Genomic DNA, 23,342 nt, shown 5'->3' with positions numbered 1-23,342 from the left:
CTCCAACTCGGCCAAGGACAGGACCATGTCCGTAAGCGAAGGCGATGGTACCAGGTTAAACAAAGGAAGCTCCTTGCTATAAAATCACATACCTGAAAGTACATGAATACATTCCCTTACAGGAACTAGAACTTCTTTAACAACTACTCTAGTCCAACGACCTTACCCTCCAGAAACGTGTCTCTAAACCTCTCCAACCCCTAGACAATGAATTTAAGACGGCCCAAACCTATGGTTCCTGCAGATCAGAGCCAACAGCGACATGGAGCCCAGTTTGAAATGCTGCCTTAACTGATGCCAAATTCTCAATGGTATCACCACCAGGCTCAAAGAGATCCTGGCAGGGAAAAAAGGAGGCGGTGCTGTAACCAGGGCACTCGCACTTAACCCTAAGCACAAAGCCTCCACTATCCGTCCCCATGTAGAGTCCAGATCTTTGAACCATGCCCGCACCTTATCACTATTTGCCGCCCAGTATTAGCGTAGCAGATTAAATAATGCCAACTCCCCTCGCGACTGCCTTTCCTTTTGCAAAAACGACTTATGAACCCGAGAGTCTTACCAGCCCAAACAAAAATAGATATCAATTTGTTAACCCTGCAAACAAAAGCTTTGAGGAAAAAGACTGGGAAGCACTGGAACATAAACAAAAACCTTGGCAGAATATTCATCTTCACTGTCCCGCTAAGGTCAGAGGGAGGGCATCTTTTCAAATCAGCCTTCACCCCATCCACTAGACTAGAAAAGCTATGTTTATGGAGCATGGGCCACCTAGATATCGGAAGCTCGTCTTGGCTGGATGAAATGGCAGCCTCCCCAGCTCAGCTCCCCTTCCCGGAGGGTTCATCGGAAAAAATTCACTCTTGCCCACATTTAGTTTTTACCCCAAAAAGGAGCCAAACCTCTTGACCAGCTCCATTATCTCCCCCACAATAGATCGTCCACATTTAAGGACACCCTATGCTCCATCTCCCCACGCTCCATCCCCCTCCATCTGGTAGATTACCATAAGGCAAAAAAAGAAGAGTTGACGGACTCCCCTTACTTGTACTCAGAGTCATAGATGTTTACAGCCCTTCAGCCCAGCTTGTCCATGCCACACAGTTTCTATCACTAAGCTAGTCCCACTTGCCCGTATTTGGCCCATATCCCTCTATAGCCGTCCTGCCCATGTAACTGACTAACTGCTTTTTAAAAGACAAAATCGTACCCGCCTCTACCACTGCCTCTGGCAGCCCGTTCCAGATGCTCATCACCGTCTGTGTGACGAAATTTCCACTCTGGTCTCATTTGCACCTCTCACCTTAAACCTATGACCTCTAGTTCTAAACTCCTCTACCTTTGGGAAAAGATGCTGACTATGTACCTTATCTGTGCTCCTCATTATTTTATAGACCTCTATAAGATCACACCTAAGCCTCCTACGCTACAGGGAAAAAAGTCCCAGCCCCTCCTTATAACTCAGACCATCAAGCCCTGGTAGAATCCTCAATTAAATTTCTAGTTTAACAGTATCCTTCCTATAATAGGGTGACCAGAACTGAACACAGTATTCCAAGTATGGTCTTATCAATGTCTTGTACAACTTCAACAAGACGTCCCAACTCCTGTATTCAATATTCTGACCAATAAAACCTAGCATGTTGAATGCCTTATTCACCACACTGTACACCTTCAACTCCACCTTCAAAGAGCTCTGAACCTGTACTCATAGATCTTTTTGTTCTGTAACTCTCCCCAACTCCCTACCATTAACTAAGTAGGTCCAGCCCTGATTTGATCTACCAAAATGCATCATCTCACATCCAACTCCCTGTTCAGTTGGAAATAACCAGAGCTCAGGGCATTAGTACATACACTGTTGTTGGGGGCCCTGTACAAAAGCATAATCCATGAAATAAATTTTAGCCCAAAGCCAAAAACCGCTCCCCCCACCCCCCCATATCTCAAAGAGGTGCACCCACTCAATTCTGTCGAACGGCTTCTCCGCATCCTTCTTTAGTAATTTGATGAGTACATTAATTTAAGATTTTAAATCTTATTGAGCACTAAATTGATATAAATGTCAAGAAGTTGCATTCTACGAGTAGAACCTCATCACCAAGTTGCATCTTAAACTAAACTATTTCTTCTGTGGACAAACTGCAATACCAATAACTACTTCATGAAAAAATGCTACCTTGTACTGAAATTATATAACTGGTTACAGAATAATGGATAACTTTGATAAAGAAATAACCTTGTACATCACAATATTTTTGTTAAATGTTGTTAGTTACTGTTCAGTATGAAGTAATTCCAAAGTGTACTCAAGCAAATTGTCTTGCTTGAGCAGGAGTACCATGGCTCTATTTACTGACTGTGTGGTCGTTCTGAATGTGAAGGAGTTACCCATAAAAGAGAAAAACAAGTTGAAGACTGCTATTAAGAACAATAATGGAATAATTTCCTATCTGGTCAATCGACAGGTATGACTTAGATTACCATATATGCTTGTCTGCACTAATGTTAACATTTATTATGCATTTATTATGGAATAATCCTATTTTGACTAATTTTGGGGTATTTAATGCAACGTTGTATTTTGATTCAATTAATTAATCTAAAATCCAATGCAAGACTGACTTTAACCAATAATTCATTATTATAGCTGTTAAATCATGCTTACCACATCATAGTAACAGTTATAATGTAGAATTAAATATATATTTCTGCATCAGTTACGTTGTCCCATGCTCAGTGTTATAAGCTATGGCCAATAACAGAATCAGTGAATTTTAGGCAGAAGAGCTAGCACCTTGGACCAAAAGCTGCATACATGAAGAGGGATTGTGTTTCTTTTAAAACATACATAAGGGAGGCAATGAAATGAAACGAAAATCGCTTATTGTCACAAGTAGGCTTCAAATGAAGTTACTGTGAAAAGCCCCTAGTCGCCACTTTCCCTGTGGCGACTTGGGGATTTTCACAGTAACTTCATTGCAGTGTTAATGTAAACCTACTTGTGACAATAATAAAGATTATTATCATCTAAGGATTTGAGATCCTTCCTAAATTGTGGTGCTCAGAATTGGACATAATTCTCCAGCTGGGCACTTACTAGTGTTTTACAAAGGTTTATTATAACTCCTCTGCTTTTAAATTCTATACTTCTATAAAGCCAAAAGTCCTGTATGTCATTTTTTGTTTTTATTGGGTTTATTATACATAAATACAAATACACACAGAATGAAAAATGTTTTTTTTTACAAGGGGGGGGCACCTAATACTATTTACATTTCGGTTTCTATTATTTATTTGCATGAGCCGTGTTTTCTATCCCGCTTGTGTTCCCCTCTCTTTTCTCCCTCCTGGTTCTCCTCCATTGTTTTCCCCCTCCCCCCACCTTCCCTCCTCCTTACTACCCACTTTTCTCTCGCTGGGTTTGGCTACACTTTCTTGTTTCCCCGCGTCTTCCACCACCCCACTTTTCCTATTGCATCTTGGCTACTTCGTCCTGGCTCATGGTTACTTATTTTCTGGCCACAAACAGGTCCTGGAACAATCGGATGAATGGCTCCCATGTTTTGTGCAAGCCATTTTCCGACGCATGGATTGTATGCCTTTTTAACCACTTTCTCAACATGTTTTGCTGCCTTCAAAGACTTATGCATGTACATTCCTGTTCTTGGGTTCCGCCCTCCCATGCAGGCATCCCGCTGTCAACGTTTTTAATCTGCTATATAAATGGTAACTCTGTGTATAATGAGAGCTTGCCAGCAAATAGATTTCCCAAAGCCAGAGAGCAGTGAGTAACCATTTCACAGCTATTTTATGCTATGGTCCATTGAGTGATTCTTGTTAGCTCTACCCATGTCAAGAGATTAAATAAAGACAGGCAATGCTGTAAATACTCAGCAGGTCTGTAGCATCTGTGGAGAGCGAAACAATTTTTGGGCTTGATTTTAATGCTGCCCATCATGGTGGGAAACATGGCTGCTGAGCCCACTTGTCTGGCAGCGATAAAACCTCACCCATTTATGTTGCAGTGGGAAAGAGATGAACATAGGATTCCCAGGTGCTGGCGGCAGGATGTCAATTAGGCTAGTTGATACTATTACCCCTGAGCCCACTGTGGTTTAGTGCTTACTCGGGGATTTCCCAGCTTTCTTGTGGCCTCTGAAGAGCTCCCAACAAGTACTGTCAGCCATCCAGGGTAGCCAGGAACTATCGGAGTGAGAGATCTGGCATTTGTAAGGGGGTGGGAGACACTGTAAACCACAACCCTCCTCATGCCTCTGCGCACCAGCTCTCAACCAGCGGGCGAGACTCCCGTTGTCCCAAAGTTTCAGGCCGATGACCTTTCCTCAACTGGATATGAACTGGTTCAGTGTATGATTTTCTTCCATAGTGCATAAGTACGCATAAAATTGTGTTCCATTTTCTATCATATGTGCAATGCATTGTAAGTTGTAACTGACACTGCACTTGCACTTTTCCCCACATCCACTCCCCATCCACACCCTAGCAAAATTGTAATAATTCACAGTCAAATCAAGCAACCAGCACCAATTACAAGTATTGGCGATTTAATGCAAGGCAAGTTACCTTGTTACTGAAATATTAATAGCTCACTGGACTGATCATGATTATTTTCAAATATAATTGCTTCAGAAATCAGTCCTTTTCTTGTTTAATTTTACAGTGTACCCACGTTGTCGCATCTGACCTCAATACCATGAGTTCTTGTAGACTGAAAGCCATCCAGAAATATAATATTCCTGTTGTAAATCTGGATTATATACCTAACTGCATTAAAGAAGGTAAACGTTTGGATGTCGGCTGCTACAAACCATGTGAACCAACACCTTGTGCGAATGATGATGGTAGGTACACTGTGAAAATGGACTAACTCTGTCATATGACCACATATAGGTATTAAACTGGTAAAACTGATGAACAAATAGCTTGTGCGGTACAGTTGCAAAGATCGCCTAGGACTGTTGAGAATTTTGCAACCAATGTTTCACCAAGGCTCGACTCTGCATTTTAGGTTCCTGGAGCTCCCCTCAGTTCAATATACAATTTAAATCCTTCACAAATTGCACAGATATTTCAACTTTTGAGGTCTGTTTGCGATGTTCCCTATGAACATTAGTCGTTCTGGGCGGCCTATCTTTTCCAGTGTGCGCTCTTTTAAATTTCCTTGTTAAATTTTTTTTAATGCACTGGTACATTATTTTTCAATGAACAAACGGTGTTTTTTAGCCTGCTGCCCCATCACGTACCTGCACGACTTAGCAGGAACATTGTCCAGATGCCTGCCCCCTTGGTTACCTAACATCTTTTGACCTGCTATCTTATGATTGAACCTTGGGGAAGACCGGTGACAAGCATCGTGTGTGTATGTGTGCCTGTGTGTGTCTCTGAGAACCTTGTGTATGTATGATTAGGATCTGTACATATGTGACAGCACATGTTTGAGAATAGTGCACATGCAAAAAAGGAATGAGCTTTATGCCTCTTCCGGCAATAGTATAGAAGACTTGCTCCAGAACTTGCCGCGCCCCTAGCCAAGCAGTTTCAGTACAGCTACTACATTGGCATCTACCCGGCAATGTGGAGAATTACCCAGGTATTTCCTGTACATAAGAAACAGGATAAATCCAACCTGCCTAATTACTGCCCCATTAGTCTACTCTTTATCATCAGTAAGGTGATGGAAGGGGTCGTCAACAGTGCGATCAAGCAGCACTTCCTCGGCAATGACCTGGTCACGGACACTCAGTTTGTGTTCTGTCAGGGCCACTCAACTCCTGACCTCATTACAGTCTTGGTTAAAACATGAACAAAAGGGGAAGTGAGAGTGGCTGCCTTTGACATCAAGGCAGCATTTGACTGAATATGGCATTAAGAAGCCCGAGCAAAACTGGAGTAAATGGGAATCAGATGGAAAACCCTCCAGTGGTTGGGTCTTACCTGGCACAAAGGAAGATGTTGTGTGGTTGGAGGTCAATCATCTTTGCTCTAGGGCATTGATATAGGAGTTCCTCGCAGTAAGATCCTAGGCCCAACCATCTCAGCTACTTCATCAATTACTTTCCTTCCATCGTAAGATCAGAAGTAGGGATGTTCGCACATGACTGCAATGTGCAGAATCATTTGTGACTCCTCAGATAATGAAGCAGTCCATGTCCAAATGTGGCAAGACCTGGACAATATCCACACTTGGGCTGACAAGTGGCAAGCAACATTTGTGCCATGCAAGTGCCAGTCTAACCATCGCCCTTGAAATTCAATAACACCCCCATCGCTGAATCCCCCGCTATCAATGTCCTAGGGCATGACCAGAAACTGAACTGGACCAGCCATATATATACTGTGGTTACCAGAACAGGTCAAAGGCTAGGATTGTCCACAAACTCAAAGGCACAAGTCAGGAGTGTAATGGAATACTTTGAACTTGCCTGGGTGATTGCAGCTCCAACAACACTCAAGAAGCTCAACACCATCCTGGACAAAGCAACTCGCTTGATTGCTTTAATGGCAACTGTGTGTACCATCTACAAGATACATTATAGGAACTCATCAGCCTTCAAAACACATGACCACTACCATCTAGAAGGACAAGGCCAGCAAATACCTGGGAACACCACCACTTGGAGGTTCCCCTCCAAGTATCTCTCTCGAGGGCAACTAGGAATGGGCAAGAAATGTTGGTCCAGGCAATGATGCCCACATCCTGTAAATGAATTTTTAAAATAATGCAAGGGCATTAATTACAAAGGATTGAACGTGGTACTTGTCTGAGAATATGTTCAAGCAACTTGGTTGAGACTCGTGCAAGAAAAGGTAGGAATGCTGTGTGTGTGCAGAATAGTGCCATGTCTATGAGGACCTGTTTATTTTCAATGCTATGTTCTGAACTGTAAAATTATCCTGTGGAGGGAACCTGCTCTGATTCTAAATACCTGAAAAACAATGAAGTTAACGAAAAGCTAAAGAGAATGAGTTGTTTATAGACTAGAGAGCAGTGTACGGTGATGCCCTTGGAGGACAGTGTTAGGCCCATTGCTTTTTTTCTACATGGTTGTATGGGTCATCATTTCAGTCTCAGATAATGCAAAGCTTGAACATGTAATTACTGATGAGAAAAATAGTAGGCGACTTCAGGAGGATATAGAAAGACTGACAAAATGACAGATTAAATTAAAAAAGGACCGCTAATAAAAATTAAATGGGGCAATTTCAAAGAAGGTGCAGGAACAAAACGATCATTGAATGTGGCAGGATACTTGAACTGGCTGATTTATTTTTAAGGAAATTAATCCTTGGCTTTGCAAATATCAGCATAGAATACAGATACAAGAAAGTTCTAAACATAAATAAATCATTAGACCTCTGAGCCACACACCATCCTGACTTGGAAACATATCACCATTCCTTCGCTGCCACTGGATCAAAATCCTGGAACACCCACCCTAACAGCACTGTGGATGTACCTACACCACATGAACTGCAGCGGTACAGGAAGATGGCTCACCCACCACCTTCCCAAAGCTAATAAATGCTGGCCAAGCTAACAATGCCTCCATTGCTTGAATTAATTAAAAAAATACATGAATACTGTATTAAAGTCGAGCCACCTTACTAATGATGTTCTGGTGGAGAGTGCAGAGGAAATTTACTAAAATGATGCCAGGAATAAGGGATTTTCAGTTATGTGGAAAGACTAGCGAAAATGGAATTATTTCCCATTTTAAAATTACTTGAGCTTATAGAGTGCCTTTCAAGATCTGCAGGATGTCTCAAAGCACTTTTCAGCCAACAAAATAATGTTTTGTAGTGTAGTCGCAGTTGAAGGAAACCCAGCAACCCGTTTGCATCTGGCAGATTCCCACAAACAGCAATTTAGTAAGCCCAGAGGGCCCTGGGCTCCAACATGGGATGGAGGGCAGCTGGTTGGAACCCCATCTGCCCCTGCATCATCTGGCTCTGCCAGGCCTGGTGGTTCGCCAATGTCTGCACCACAGTGTTGATGCCATTGGCGATGCTCCTCGGTGACTGGGACACATCCCCTAGTGATCGGGCCATGCTCTGCAGTCCCTCGGCAATGCCCACTTGCCACTGGGACAAGCTCCGCAGCCCCTCGGCTGTGCCCATCTGAGAGCATGACATGTCCCGCAGAACCTCATCAAGGTTGGCCTGGTACTGGGTGACATTCCCAAGCAAGGCAGACATTCTGTCGAGACCCTCGGCCATGACCGTCACCGACTGAGCGACGCCTTGGACACCTTCACCCATGGTGCTGACGTCGTGCACCAGCTCTCCACCTGAGCAGTGTTGGCCTCCGTGCCACTCATTGCTGACGCCATTTCCTGCGCCCGTAGCCTTTGGGACTCTTCCAATCGGCTATGGATCTGCTGGAGTGACGCTGACATCTCCCACTGAATGTCCCTGCCACACCCTATCGTCTCCATCAGTTCCGGGTAACTCTGTTCCATAGGCTCAGCATCAAGTTGGGACACAGCTGGCTCCTGGGATCCAGCAGCCCTCCGACTTCTGTCTTGCCTGGGGGTTCCTGCCTCCACTAGATGTGCATCATCAGAGTGGTGCTCACCAGATTGTGCCTCAGACGCCAGTCCACCAACGTTTCCCACCAAGGTTAGTGTATCTGTGCTGGTGGAGGGTGGAGTAACAGCTGTGACGCGATTATAACGATTGCATCATCCGAGGTGTTCTCCTCGGAGTCAGGAGAGAGGTCTTCCTGGGATGGGCCTCCGCCGTCGGCTGGAGGACCTGCAGGAGAATGGACTTGTGGTCAGTGGGAGGGACGGGTCAGTCAGTAAGGCAATCTCTACTCTCGTTTGACAGGTCCTCCGGGTGGAGCCCTGTGGTCCCTCACCTCTTTGGCAGCCTCCATCCTCCGCGTGGGTGACCGCCCTGTCTTCGGCCACCTCCAGGGCCCGCTCCTCAAAGGAAATGAGGATTCTCAAGTCCGGCACCCCACCGCCGGGTTTGGAGGGTGGGGGGGGGGGGGGGGGGGTTGATGGGGTCGCTTGGGAGGGGAGGGTGGATGCTCCCTTGAGGGGGCGCATTGGTGACTACGCATTGTGTTTCCTGGTGTAGGTTGTTGACCTTCCCACACTGGAGGCCAGTCTTCCTGGTCACACTCCCTCAGCTGATTGCTGCTGCCACCTCGTCCCAGGCAGCACTGGCTGCTTTGTGGCTCACCCTCCATGACCCTCAGGGGAACAGGACATCCCTCCTGGCCTCCACCGCATTCAGGAGCTTCCCCAGGTCAGCGTCCCCGAATCTTGGGGCTGGTCTCCTCTGCGCCATTGTTGCGATCTAGCTGGGGTTGGCTGAGTAAATGCTGCTCAACCTTGTTAAGGGGCGGGAGGGGGGTTGGGGGGGGTGGGGGAGGGGGTTGGGGGCTGGCGAGTGCATTCCCTGCGAATCAGCTTGCGAGTCAGCATTTGGGGTTGAAGCTCGTGAGGCCTCGTTAAGTGGACCAATTAATAAGAACATAAGAACTAGGAGCAGGAGTAGGCCATCTGGTCCCTCGGGCCTGCTCCGCCATTCAATTAGATCATGGCTGATCTTTTGTGGACTCAGCTCCACTTTCCGGCCCGAACACCATAACCCTTAATCCCTTTATTCTTCAAAAAACTATCTATCTTTACCTTAAAAACATGTAATGAAGGAGCCTCAACTGCTTCACTGGGCAAGGAATTCCATAGATTCATAACCCTCCTAAACTCAGTCCTAAATCTACTTCCCCTTATTTTGAGGCTATGCCCCCTAGTTCTGCTGTCACCCGCCAGTGGAAACAACCTGCCCGCATCTATCCTATCTATTCCCTTCATAATTTTAAATGTTTCTATAAGATCCCCCCTCATCCTTCTAAATTCCAACGAGTACAGTCCCAGTCTACTCAACTTCTCCTCGTAATCCAACCCCTTCAGCTCTGGGATTAACCTCGTGAATCTCCTCTGCACACCGTCCAGCGCCAGTACGTCCTTTCTCACGTAAGGAGACCAAAACTGAACGCAATACTCCAGGTGTGGCCTCACTAACACCTTATACAATTGCAGCATAATCTCCCTAGTCTTAAACTCTATCCTTCTAGCAATGAAAGACAAAATTCCATTTGCCCTTTTGATCACCTGTTGCACCTGTAAACCAACTTTTTGCGACTCATGCATGAGCACATCCAGGTCTCTCTGCACAGCAGCATGTTTTAATATTTTATCATTTAAATAATAATCCCTTTCGCTGTTATTCCTAGCAAAATGGATAACTTCACATTTTTCAACATTGTATTCCATCTGCCAGACCCTAGCCCATTCACTTAGATCCAAATCCCTCTGCAGACTTCCAGTATCCTCTGCACTTTTTGCTTTACCACTCATCTTAGTGTCGTCTGCAAACTTGGACACATTGCCCTTGGTCCTCAACTCCAAATCATCTATGGAAATTATGTACAATTGTGGGCCCAACACTGATCCCTGAGGGACACCACTAGCTACTGATTGCCAACCAGAGAAACACCCATTAATCCCCACTCTTTGCTTTCTATGAATTAACCAATCCTCTGTCCTACTACTTTACTCTTAATGCCATGCATCTTTATCTTATGCAGCAACCTTTTGTGTGGCACCTTGTCAAAGGCTTTCTGGAAATCCAGATATACCACATCCATTGGCTCCCCGTTATCTACTGCACTGGTAATGTCCTCAAAAAAATTCCACTAAATTAGTTAGGCACAACCTGCCCTTTATGAACCCATGCTTCGTCTGCCCAATGGGACAATTTCCATCCAGATACCTCGCTATTTCTTCCTTGATGATAGATTCCAGCATCTTCCCTACTACCGAAGTTAAGCTCACTGGCCTATAATTGCCTGCTTTCTGCCTACCTCCTTTTTTAAACATGGCGTCACGTTTGCTAATTTCCAATCCGCCGGGACCACCCCAGAGTCTAGTGAATTTTGATAAATTGTCACTAGTGCATTTGCAATTTCCCTAGCCATCTCTTTTAGCACTCTGGGATGCATTCCATCAGGGCCAGGAGACTTGTCTACCTTTAGCCCCATCACTACCTCCTTAGTGATAACAATCATCTCAAGGTCCTCACCTGTCATAGCCTCATTTCTATCAGTCACTGGCATGTTATTTGTGTCTTCCACTATGATGACCGACCCAAAAAACCTGTTCAGTTCCTCAGCCATTTCCTCATCTCCCATTATTAAATCTCCCTTCTCATCCTCTAAAGGACCAATATTTACCTTCACCACTCTTTTTTGTTTTATATATTTGTGGAAACTTTTACTATCTGTTTTTATAATTTGAGCAAGTTTACTCTCATAATCTATCTTTCTCTACTTTATAGCTTTTTTAGTAGCTTTCTGTTGCCCCCTAAAGATTTCCCAGTCCTCTAGTCTCCCACTAATCTTTGCCACTATATGTTTTTTCCTTCAATTTGATGCTCTCCCTTATTTCCTTAGATATCCCAGGTTGATTTTCCCTCTTTCTACTGTCCTTCCTTTTTGTTGGTATAAACCTTTGCTGAGCACTGTGAAAAATTGCTTGGAAGGTTCTCCACTGTTCCTCAATTGTTTCGCCATAAAGGCTTTGCTCCCAGTCTACCTTAGCTAGCTGTTCTCTCATTCCATTGTAATCTCCTTTGTTTAAGCACAAAACACTAGTGTTTGATTTTACCTTCTCACCCTCCAGCTGTATTTTAAATTCCACCATATTGTGATCGCTCCTTCCGAGAGGATCCTTAACTATGAGATGATTAATCAATCCTGTCTCATTACACAGGACCAGATCTAGGACCGCTTGTTCCCTCGTAGGTTCCATTACATACTTTTCTAGGAAGTTATTGCGGATACATTCTATAAACTCCTCCTCAAGGCTGCCTTGACCGACCTGGTTAAACCAATCGACATGCAGATTAAAACCCCCCATGATAACTGCTGTACCATTTCTACATGCATCAGTTATTTCTTTGTTTATTGCCTGCCCCACCATAATGTTACTATTTGGTGGCCTATACCAAAAGAGTATTTATTCTTTTTAGTATTACTGGGCCTATTCACTGACTATTCCAATCAGTGACTTTTTCGCCTTACTATTCCTGATTTCCACCCAAATGGATTCAACCTTATCCTCCATAGCACCGATGTCATCCCTTACTATTGCCCAGATGTCATCCTTAAATAACAGAGCTACACCACCTCCGTTACCATCCACTCTGTCCTTCCGAATAGCTTGATACCCTCGGATATTTAACTCCCAGTCGTGACCATCCTTTAACCATGTTTCAATAATGGCCACTAAATCATAGTCATTCACGATGATTTGCGCCATCAACTCATTACCTTATTCCGAATACTACGAGCATTCAGGTAAAGTACACTTATGCTGGCTTTTATACCTTTGTTTTGAATCTTAACACCTCGATCAGTAACCTCTCCTAAGTTATATTTCCTCTTAACTTTTCTCCTAATTTTCCTTGTCGTTGAACCCATATCTTCATGTAACAACCTGCCGCGTCGCTTACCATTTATGTTTTTACTTCCCGTTTTATTCTTTTTAGTATTACTGGGCCTATTCACTGAGCTCCCCTCAGTCACTGTACCTTGTACTGTCACCCTTTTTGATTTTTGACTATGGCTTCTCTGCCTTACACTTTCCCCCTTACTGCCTTTTGTTTCTGACCCTGTTTTACTACCTTCCGACTTCCTGCATCAGTTCCCATCCCCCTGTCACATTAGTTTAAACCCTCCCCAACAGCTCTAACAAACCCCTCCCCCCACCACCAACAGCTCTAACCCCCCCCCCCCCCCCCCCCGAGGACATCGGTCATCTCTCGAGCCACGCATTCATCCTATCTATCCTGACAGTCCTACTCTGACTAGCTCGTGGCACTAGCAGCAATCCTGAGATCACTACCTTTGAGGTCCTACTTTTTAGTTTAACTCCTAACTCCCTGAATTCAGCTTGTAGGACCTCGTCCCATTTTTTTATCTATATCGTTGGTGCCTATGTGCACCACGACAGCTGGCTGTTCACCCTCCCCCTTCCCAGAATGTCCTGCAGCCACTCCGAGACATCCTTGACCCTTGCACCAGGGAGGCAACATACCATCCTGGAGTCTCAATTGCGTCCGCAGAACCGCCTGTCTATTCCCCTTACGATTGAGTCCCCTATCACTATAGCCCTGCCATTCTTCTTCGTGCCCTGCTGCGCAGCAGAGCCAGCCACGGTGCCATGAACCTGGCTGCTGCTGCCTTCCCCTGGTGAGCCACCTCCCTCACAGTATCCAAAGCGGTATCTCTGTTTTGCAGGGAGATGACTGCAGGGGACACCTGCACTGCCTTCCTACTCTTGCTCTGTCTTTTGGTCACCCATTTTCAATCTCCCTCAGTAACTTTCACCTGCGGTGTGACCAACTCGCTAAACATGCTATCGACAACGTCCTCAGCATCGTGGATGCTCCAAAGTGAGTCCATCTGCAGCTCCGGAGCAGTCTTGCACGTGAAGGAGCCAGGGACGGTGGACGTGTCCCTGAGCTCCCACCTCGCACACAAGGAGCATGACACGGGTCTGGGATCTCCTGCCATGTCTTAAACCTTAGCTTAACTTACACAACCATATCCGTGAGGAGTTTGCACATTCTCCCCGTGTATGCGTGGGTTTCACCCCCACAACCCAAAAGATATGCAGGATAGGTGGATTGGCCACGCTAAATTGCCCCTTAATTGGAAAAAATAATTGGGTACTCTAAATTTATTTTTAAAAACTTATACAACCACAATTCCAAAAAATGAAAGAATAAGTAAATAAATTAGACAACGAAAAGAAAAACTACTTACCAGGGTTAAAAAGCACCTCCTCCCCACCTAGCTTCAAATTCCCAAACTCACACTTTGCTGTGTCTCACTCTGGCTATGTCTTCTCTGGTTCACTGGGAGTGAGTTACAAGTTGCTCTTTTAAATTGGCCTGAGTTGACTCTCTCTCTCTCTCTCTCTCTCTCTCTCTCTCTCTCTCTCTCTCTTCCCCCCCCCCCCCCCCCCCAACCTGCTTATAGATCAAAGTAGATTAAGGTGACTGACACTTAACTGCCAACCAGTTATGTGAGTGGGTGGCCCAGCAAGGCCGGCAACGCTATTCAACATTGACATCGACAGCAAAGAGTGAGTTTGGGAATTTGAAGCGAGGTGGAAATTGAATCCAATCGGTAAGACTGTTCCTTTATAAATTTCAGGAGTTTAAATTAATCTAGAATTGTGCAGTGTTGTTAACCTTCACTGCACAATTCTAGATTAATTTAAACTCCTGAAATTTATAAAGGAACAGTCTTACTGATTGGATTCAATTCCCACCTCGCTTCAAATTTCCAAACTCACTCTTTGCTGTCGATGTCAATGTTGAATAGCGTTGCCGGCCTCGCTGGGCCAAGCGCCAGGAAGTTTGCAGCAATTCCCGCTCGCTACCATACTTAGAAATTTTCCAGAGAATCGTTCCGCAAGGTCCTGAACCTCAATAAAGGTAACTGTGATGGTATGAGGCATGAGCTGTCTGCGATGGACTGGGAAACATTACTGAAAGGAAGGACAACGGACAGGCAATGGCAGGCATTCCAGGAATGAATAGATGAACTCCAAAAGTTGTTTATTCCTATTTGGTGCAAGAGTAGAAAGCGAACTGTGGCCACACCATGGCTTATAAGGGAAATTAGAGATAGTTTTAGATTCAAAGAAGAGACATACAAATTAGCCAAAAAAGCAATAGACTTGAGGATTGGTAACAGTTTAAAATTCAGCAAAGGCATCGCTTCTCGGCCTTTTGGCTACGTTTGAGCGTGAGGTCAGGTGTAATGCCTGGATCTGGTATGTCTCTCTTTTGGGGACCATCGATTGGATTCAATTTGAATTGGTTTTTGGAGCAGGCAAGGAGCTGGATTAGGGAGTTGCCCCTATCCACACTTTGAGCTCTGGCTTTGTAACTGTGAAAAAGTAGGAACAAAAAGAAGAAAAATTCAGCGAAGACAGACCAAGGGATTGATTAAGAAGGGGAAAATACAATTTGAAAGTAAACTAATGGGGAAATCAAAACTGACTGTAAAAGCTTCTATAACTATGTAAAGAGAAAAAGATTAATAAAAACTAAGATAAGGCCCCCTACAGTCAGAAACGGGGGAATTCATAACAGGGAAAAAAGAAATGGCTGAGGAACTAAATTCGTACTTTGCTCTGTCTTCACAAAGGAAGACATGAATAATGTTCCGGAAGTTCTGAGACGCACAAGTTTTAGTGAGGAGCTGCAAGAAATTAGTATTAATAAACAAATGGTTTTGGGGAAATTAATGGGATTGAAGGCGGACAAAACGCATGGGCCTGATAATCTTCATCCCAGAGTACTGAAGGGGCTGGTTTAGCTCACTCAGCTAAATCGCTGGCTTTTAAAGCAGACCAAGCAGGCCAGCAGCACGGTTCGATTCCCGTACCAGCCTCCCCGAACAGGCGCCGGAATGTGGCGACTAGGGGCTTTTCACAGTAACTTCATTGAAGCCTACTCGTGACAATAAGCGATTTTCATTTCAAGTGGCCTGAGAAATAGTAGACCCATTGGTGGTATTTTCCAAAACATTTCTGGGTAGCGAATGTAATCCACTATTCAAAAAGGGAGGCAAAGATAAAACCGGGAACTATCGACAAGTGAGCCTAACATCTGAAGTAGGGAAGTTGCTGGAGTAAATTATCAAGGATTTCACAGCACAGCATTTGAAAAGTAGTAGTGTAATCAGACAAAGTCAGCATGGATTTACTAAAGGAAAATCATGCTTGACAAAGTTACTAGAACTCTTTAAAGATGTACCTATTAGAGTTGACCAGTGAATGTGATTTATTTAGACTTTCAGAAGACTTTCGACAAGGTCTCACATAGCAGATTAATATGTAAAGTGAGAGTGCATGGGATTGCAGGTAGTGTCTTGAGATAGATAGAAAGTTGCTTAGCATGCAGGAAGCAAAATGTTGGAATGAATGTGGGCAGTGACTAGTGGGGTACTGCAGGGATCTGTGCTAGGACCCCAACTGTTCACATTATATATTAATGATTTGGACGAGGGAACTAAATATATTATCTCCAAATTTGCAGATGGTACAAAGTTGAGTGGGAGAGTGAACTGTGAGGAGGATGCAGAGGTGCTTCAGCAGGATTTGGAGAGGCTGAGTGGATGGACAGAGGCAGTATAATGTGGATAAATGTGAGGTTATCCGCTTCAGAAGCAAAAATAGGAAGGCACATTATTATTTGAATGGGTATAAATTGAGAGAGGTGGATATTCAGCTAGACCTTGGTGTCCTCGTGCATCTGTTGTTGAAAGCAAGTGCGCAGGTACTGCAGGCAATAAAGAAGGCTAATATATGTTTGGTCTTCATAGCGAGATAATTTGAGTATAGGAATGGCGATGTTTTACTCCAATTGTATAGGCCATTGGTGAGGCCACACCTGGAATATTGTGTGCAGTTTTGGTGTCCTTATCTGAAGAAGGATGTTCTTGCTATGGAAGCAGTGCACCGAAGGTTTACCAGGCTGATTCCTGGGATTGCGGGACTAAATCGGTTAGGATTATATTCATTGGAGTTGGAAGAGTGAGAGGAGATATCATAGAAACATAGAAAATTCTAACAGGATTAGTCAGAGTAGATTCAGAAAGAATGTTCCTGATGGTGGGAACTAGAGGTCATAGTTTGAGGATAAGGGTAAGCCTGTTAGAACTGAGGTGAGGAGAAATTTCTTCACCCAGAGAGTGGTGAATCTGTGGAATTCTCTACCACAGAAAGTAGTTGCGGCCAAATCGTTGTTTAATTTCAAGAAGGAATTCAATGTACCTCTTGGGGCTAAAGGGATATGGGGGGAAAGCAGGATCAGGGTATTGAATTTGATGATCAGCCATGATCATAACGAATGGCGGAGCAGGCTCAAAGGGCCGAAGGTCGTCCTACTTCTAGTTTCTATGTTTCTTTGTCCATGAGTGGGGGGAGTGTGGGGTCCCTCAAGCTCACTTTGAGATTGGGGCACCCTTTCAAAATGGCGCTCCAAGGAGCCGATCTGGCCATGTGGGATTGACTGGTGAGAAACTTCCCAAATCCCCCAAAAATGACAAACTCAGGACTGGATCTCACCCAAAAAGCCGCTAAACTCTGAATGGCGTCCCTTGAAGATGTGAAACCACTTTTTAAATGAAAATTCTTCCTTTATGTTTCTGAAAATGCAGAGTTATTAATGTTTTTCTCAAAAAATTTACATTAACAGCAACAGAGATGGAAAAAAACATTGAAATTCCTCAAGAGGAGATCCAAGACAATGCAGAAAACTTCAGGTATCTTAGATTCTTATTAATAATATATAGTATCACATCATTATTTACCAACTGTAATTTTAAGTAAGTTATTTATTCTTCCTTTTAAGCTCTTTTTATGGCTGGTGTGTGCCATCCCTTTCCAAAAATAAGCAAATGGTATGCTCTCAACTGTCCATCAGTCTCTATTGGTGTTACAGCACAATTAACCACTAAGTAATGTCCAAGAAAGCAATCGAGCCACTGGCGATCGCCCTCAGAGCGGCAAAGGGGTGGAGAGGTATCCGAGGGGAGACAGGGAGTGGATGACGATGAAGGAGAGTTCCCGTGCAGGGACATCCCTCCAAGCACTAGCCACAACCGCTTTCCCATTCCCCAGCCAGATACTCAAAAAGCCCCACGGTAGTAGCCATATTCTGATCGTGGAATCAAATGAGACAGCCCTCCGGACTAACCGAAATCTCCAACATGGCTCCCATCTGCAATAAACACAGGTTCACTCCCGCAACAATGGGCGCCTCCTTCAAAAGATGGAGACAGGACGAGTGGTCACTAACGGTTAGGGACATGTACACGGATAGTAGAATAGCACCCTGGGGGAATCACGGAGACGTTCCAGCTCCTGAGAGGGAACGACCCAAGGTACACGCAGGTCAAAAACGTCCTCCGAAAGGAAACAACAACGTACCCCAGATTCCAGGACAGTCACTGCTAGAAAGATTACTGAACGCGGGCGAGTTAGGGGAGGGGAATTGTGCGGAGAACTGTGAGGTGTGCTCACTCCTGGACAAGACAAAGAAAAAGTGGGAGGAAGAACTCGGCAGTGAAATAGGGGGAGGGCTCCGAATCGAAGTACTGCACAGGATAAACTTCACCTCCATGTGGGCAGGGATGAGCCTAACGCAACTAAAAGTGGTGCACAGGGAACACCTAACCAGAACATGCATGAGCAGGTTCTTCCCGGATGTGGAGAACCAATGTGAACAGTGCCAGGGAGGCCCAGCCAACCACACCCACATGTTCTGGTCTTGCCCCAGACCTGTAGGGTACTGGATGTCCTTCTTTGAGGCCATGTCCAGGGTCGTGGGAGTGAGGGTGCAGCCGAGCCCATGAGTGGCAGGCTTTGGAGTATCAGAGCAGCCAGAGCTCGGGCGGCATGGTGCCACAGTGGTTAGCACTGTTGCCTCATGGCACAGAGGACCCGGGTTCGATCCAGGTCCCGGGTCACCATCCATGTGGACTCTGCACATTATTCCCGTGTCTGCATGAGTCTCACCTCCAAAACCCAAAGTTATGCAGTGTACGTGGATTGGCCACACTAAATTTCCCGTTAACTGGAAAAAAAATGAATTGGATACTTTAAATTTATATTTAAAAAATAAAGAGCAGACAGAGCTCTTCATGGGAGACGGCTAACGCCCTAGCCTTTGCCTCTCTGATCGCCCGCCAGAGATTCCTGCTCGGCTGGCGATCAGACCTGTCCAGCAATTTCTCAGGCTGGAGAAGATAAAGTTCACCATCCGTGGATCGGAAGAAGGACGTGGAGGAAGAGAAGGGGGGGCGCAGACAAATGCACCCAAAGACGAACTCAGGACAGGCAGAAGAGAAGATAACCGTAAGAGACAGATTGCTGGCAAATTACTGCCTGAACCACAATGTATGTAAAGTATTGTGAATACATGTTTTGGCCATTTCTGACGATGTAACGTTTGCAATGAAATGAAATCTGAAAAACCAGAATAAAAAAATACCAAGAACAGAATGGAGGAAACCTAAAAGCTTTCCTGCAATTTACAGCTGAAATCAGTAAAGCACTTTGGGACAATTGTGAATCTGGATTAAATCCTTCTGTCCTCCTATGTGCAAGTATTTCAATGTACTACATCGCTACATTATTTAATATTAATTTTAATAACGCACAGTAATTAATCAGTAAATATTCATTGTTCATGTACTGCAAAGGTAATCCAATGTTTGTGTTTTTCTTCACAGATTTATATCTGCACAAGATAGCAATATTCCTCCTTTTCCACCAGATTTTGAGGTGGTGAAGTATTCCATTTTGGAAAAGGTTTGCAACCAATTAGTTCACCTCATTTTGTTCTATGCTGACTTTTTGTTCACAGATCCTTTATTGGCTGGGAGTGATAGACAAATTTATATAGGTAGTACGTACTTCACAGTCCATACAAATCAAAGGCTACAGTGTGGACTAAAATGCTTTGGAGTTTAGAATCATTTGAATAACATTGGGTTGATTACTTGGGGCACGATAAAGTAATGACTGTAGCCTGTTCAGTCAATCTCCGGTTGATTGAAAATGTCTGAAGTGAGCTGCTAAAAGCAAACAGTTCTGGTATGTGTTTTACAGCATGCAGACAGTGACACAGGTTACAACATGTAACCAAGGTGCAGCACAGTGGTGCAGTTGTTAGCACTGCTGTCTCACGGTGCCAAAGACTCTGGTTCAATCCCAGCCCCGGGTCGCTGTTCATGTGGAGTTTGCACATTCTCCCCGTGTCTGCGTGGTCTCACCTCCGCAACCCAAAGATGTGCAGGGTAGGTGGATTGGCCATGCTAAATTGCCCCGTAATTTGAAAAAAATAATTGGGCACTCTAAATTTTTTTAAAAACATGTAACCATCTGCTAAAACACATCTTTGCAGTGTGCAGAGAACAGAGAAGGGGACTAAACTAATGAAGGAAAGAAAATAAGAAATGGCCATCTCCAGGCACCTTGATCAAAGCTGAAATAGCATAATCGAGGGACAACATTTTTTGCAAATGGTACATCACAAGGGAAAGAGAGAGCTGTTTAAGACTTAAATTTTATTCCGGGGACTTCTGCTGACGGCTATGAAGGAGTAAATCGCACATTTGGTGGCCCCCGCTTGGGTCGGACTTTTGGACCATTTCCTCCGAATTTTTACGGGACTTGATTTGAAAAGTCGATGACAGAGGCAATTGTGTACTGGACTCCCACATCGGTGCATGGAGAGGAGGACTAGAAGTGCTTGTAAAGGCAGAAACAGAAGGACAGAGATAGCTTGGGCTGAAGCTGCACCGGAAATAAGCGTGGCAGAGGACCGGACCTCTGGTTGTCGACCCAGCTGTCAGCGGAGCAGCTGATAGTTTCAGATGTGGGAGGCCAGTACATTATGGTCAGTGGGAAATTGGAGGGGGTGCAGGTGGTACTGGTAAATGTGTATGTGCCAAACTGGGACGATGTGGAGTTTATAAAGAGGATGCTGGGGAAGATACCGGACCTGGATTCACATAAGCTGGTCACGGGAGAGGACTTCAACACAGTTATTGACCCTGGTTCAGATCGGTGTGCATAAAGTGTACTCCCAGATTGATTTTTTTATTCTGAGCAGGACTCTACTGACGGGGGTAGTGGACGCGGGGTACTCGGCGATCACAATCTCAAACCATGCCCCGCACTGGGTTGACCTACAGGTTAGTAAAGACAGTAACCAGCGCCTGGACTGGAGATTAGACGTGGGACCTTTAGCTGACGAAGAAGTGTGCAGGCGGTTATTGAAATGTATTCAGAACTGCCTGGAGGTCAACGACGCGGGAGAAGTTTCGGCTGCGGTGGTCTGGGAGGCATTGAAGGTGGTGATTCGAGGGGAGCTGATCTCGATACGGGCCCACAGGGAGAAGGTGGATAGGGCAGAGACGGACCGACTGGTAAAGGAGATACTACAGGTCGATAGGTATGCGGAGACCCCAGAGGCAGGACTGCTAAGGGAACGGCGGAGGTAATAGGTGGAGTTCGGCTTGTTAACCACAGGAAGGGCAGTAGAGCAGCTGAGGAAGGCGAGGGAGTCGATCTATGAGAATGGGGAGAAGGCCAGCAGAATGCTTGCACAGCAGCTTAGAAAGAGGGAGGCAGCCAGGGAGGCAGGGAAAGTAAAGGATGGAGACGGGAATCTGGTGGGAGACTCAGCAGGGGTGAATAAGGCGTTTTAAGGAGTTTTATAATAGGCTCTACGGCTCGGAACCCCCACCTGGGCCGGAGGGGGATGAGACACTTCCTAGGGGGCCTGAATTTCACAAAGATGGACGGGGAGCTGGTAGAAGGGCTGGGGGCCCTGATCGGGATCAAAGAGACTGCGGAGGGGCTGAAGGCCATGCAGTCGGGTAAAGCCCCGGGGCCGGATGGGTACCCAGTAGAGTTCTATAAAAGGTTCTCTGGGATATTTGGGCCACTGTTGATGAGGCCATTCAATGAAGCTCGGGAGAGAGGGGTGCTCCTATGTTAAATAAAATTCAGCTCTAATTGCTGTTTTTTTATCATTATTTGCAGCCTCTGAGAATCAAGGAGCATAATATGTACCACCATACCATACAAAAATGGGGTTTATTAGATTACTGATGCTTCACAGCGCCAGGGACTGGGCTTGATTCGTGGCTTGGGACACTACCTGTGCGGAGTCTGCATGTTCTCCCATGTTTGTGTGGATTTCCTCCAGGTGCTCCGGTTTCCTCCATCAAGCCCCAAATGACGTGCTTGTTAGGTGAATTGAACATTCTGAATTCTCCATCAGTATACCCAAACAGGCGCTGTAGTGCAACACTTGGGAATTTCACAGTAACTTCATTGCAGTGTTAATATAAGCTTACTTGTGATACTAACAAAGATTATTATTGTTGTTATAAATATATTTGTCGTGCAAACATTATACCTGTTTTTACACTGCTGTGGAGCAGGTTACAGATCATGAACAAAGTAACTTCAGGAATTTACTGTAGGGTACAGCCTACATTTCAGTGGTGGTTTAGGGCATGGGCTGTGTGCACTGATCAAAATGAAAAACCAACTGTAGCATTGTTTACATTATCTCACTGGCATTGTTATCTGGAAGATTGGTCAGGATTCCTTTGAAGTGTCTTTCCACCATGACAAAAAAAGTGTATCAATTGGTAAATACAAATGCAGTAAAATATATAAAATGCTGATATAGTTTATCAGCAAAGCCTTTGACAAGGTCCCATATGGGAGACATATAAAGAATGTAAAAGCACATTACAGGGGGATCCCAGGGTAATGTGGCAAGTTGGATCCAAAATTGGCTTAGTGATAGGAGACAGAGGGTATTGGTAGAAACTGTGTGTGTGACTGGAGGCCAGTGCCCAGTGGCGTACCACAGGGATCAGTGCTGGCTCCCTTATTGTTTGTGATATATCTAAACGATGGAGAAGAAAATGTGGGGGGGGGGTGGGGATGATGAGTAAGTTTGCAGATGACACGAAGGTTGGCCGGATGGTTGACAGTGAAGCAGAAGGTCTTAGGTTACAGGAGGATATAGACAGATAAGTGGCTCAATGGCAGATGAAAATTAACCCTGAAAATTGTGAGGAGATTCACTTTGGAAGGAATAACACGACAGGGAATACTCAATGAATGGCTGGACACAAGGAAGCTCAGAGGAACAGGGGAGCTTGGGCTGCTTATCCATAGATCCCTGAAGGCAATAGGACAGGTTAATAGGGTTGGTAAGGTGGCATACTGGACACTTGCCTTTGTCATTCATGGCATAGATTATAAGTAGGGAGGTTATGTAGGTGTTGTACTGGACTTTGGTTAGGCCACAACTGGAGTACTGTTTTCAGTTCTGGTCACCACACTGTAGGAAAGATGTGACTGCACTAGAGAGAGTGCAGAGGAGATTCATGAGAATGTTGCCTGGGATGGAGCATTTTAGCTATGAAGAGACACTGGATAAGCTCGGGTTGTTTCTTTGGAGCAGAAAGGCTGAGAGGAGACCTGATTGAGGGACATGGATTGAAAGCAGCTGTTTCCCTTAGTTGAATGGTCAATAACGAGGGGACATGATTTTATGGTGAAACGTTTAGAGGGAATTTGAGGAAAAGTTTTTTCACCCAGAGGATGGTGGGAATCTGGAATGCACTGCCTGGGAAAGTAATGGAGTCAGGAAACCTCCATCTTTGAAAGTATTCGGATGAACACTTGAAA

The 23,342-nt window shown here is 44.9% G+C and overlaps 1 protein-coding gene across 1 annotated transcript in view; it reads left to right on the top strand.

Annotated features, from left to right (window-relative positions):
* parp4 (poly (ADP-ribose) polymerase family, member 4) overlaps positions 1-23,342 on the top strand; it is a 260,543-nt gene that overhangs the window by 3,463 nt on the left and 233,738 nt on the right. The window contains 4 exon segments of the mRNA XM_038818701.1: positions 2,336-2,468; positions 4,685-4,865; positions 17,314-17,380; positions 19,352-19,430. Coding sequence (XP_038674629.1) covers positions 2,336-2,468; positions 4,685-4,865; positions 17,314-17,380; positions 19,352-19,430 — 460 coding nt within the window.

This window comes from Scyliorhinus canicula, chromosome 14 (assembly GCF_902713615.1).
Source record: "Scyliorhinus canicula chromosome 14, sScyCan1.1, whole genome shotgun sequence".
NCBI classification, from domain to species: domain Eukaryota; kingdom Metazoa; phylum Chordata; class Chondrichthyes; order Carcharhiniformes; family Scyliorhinidae; genus Scyliorhinus; species Scyliorhinus canicula.
The sequence above is the reverse complement of the archived record's forward strand: the minus strand, read 5'-3'. Positions and strand labels throughout refer to the sequence as shown.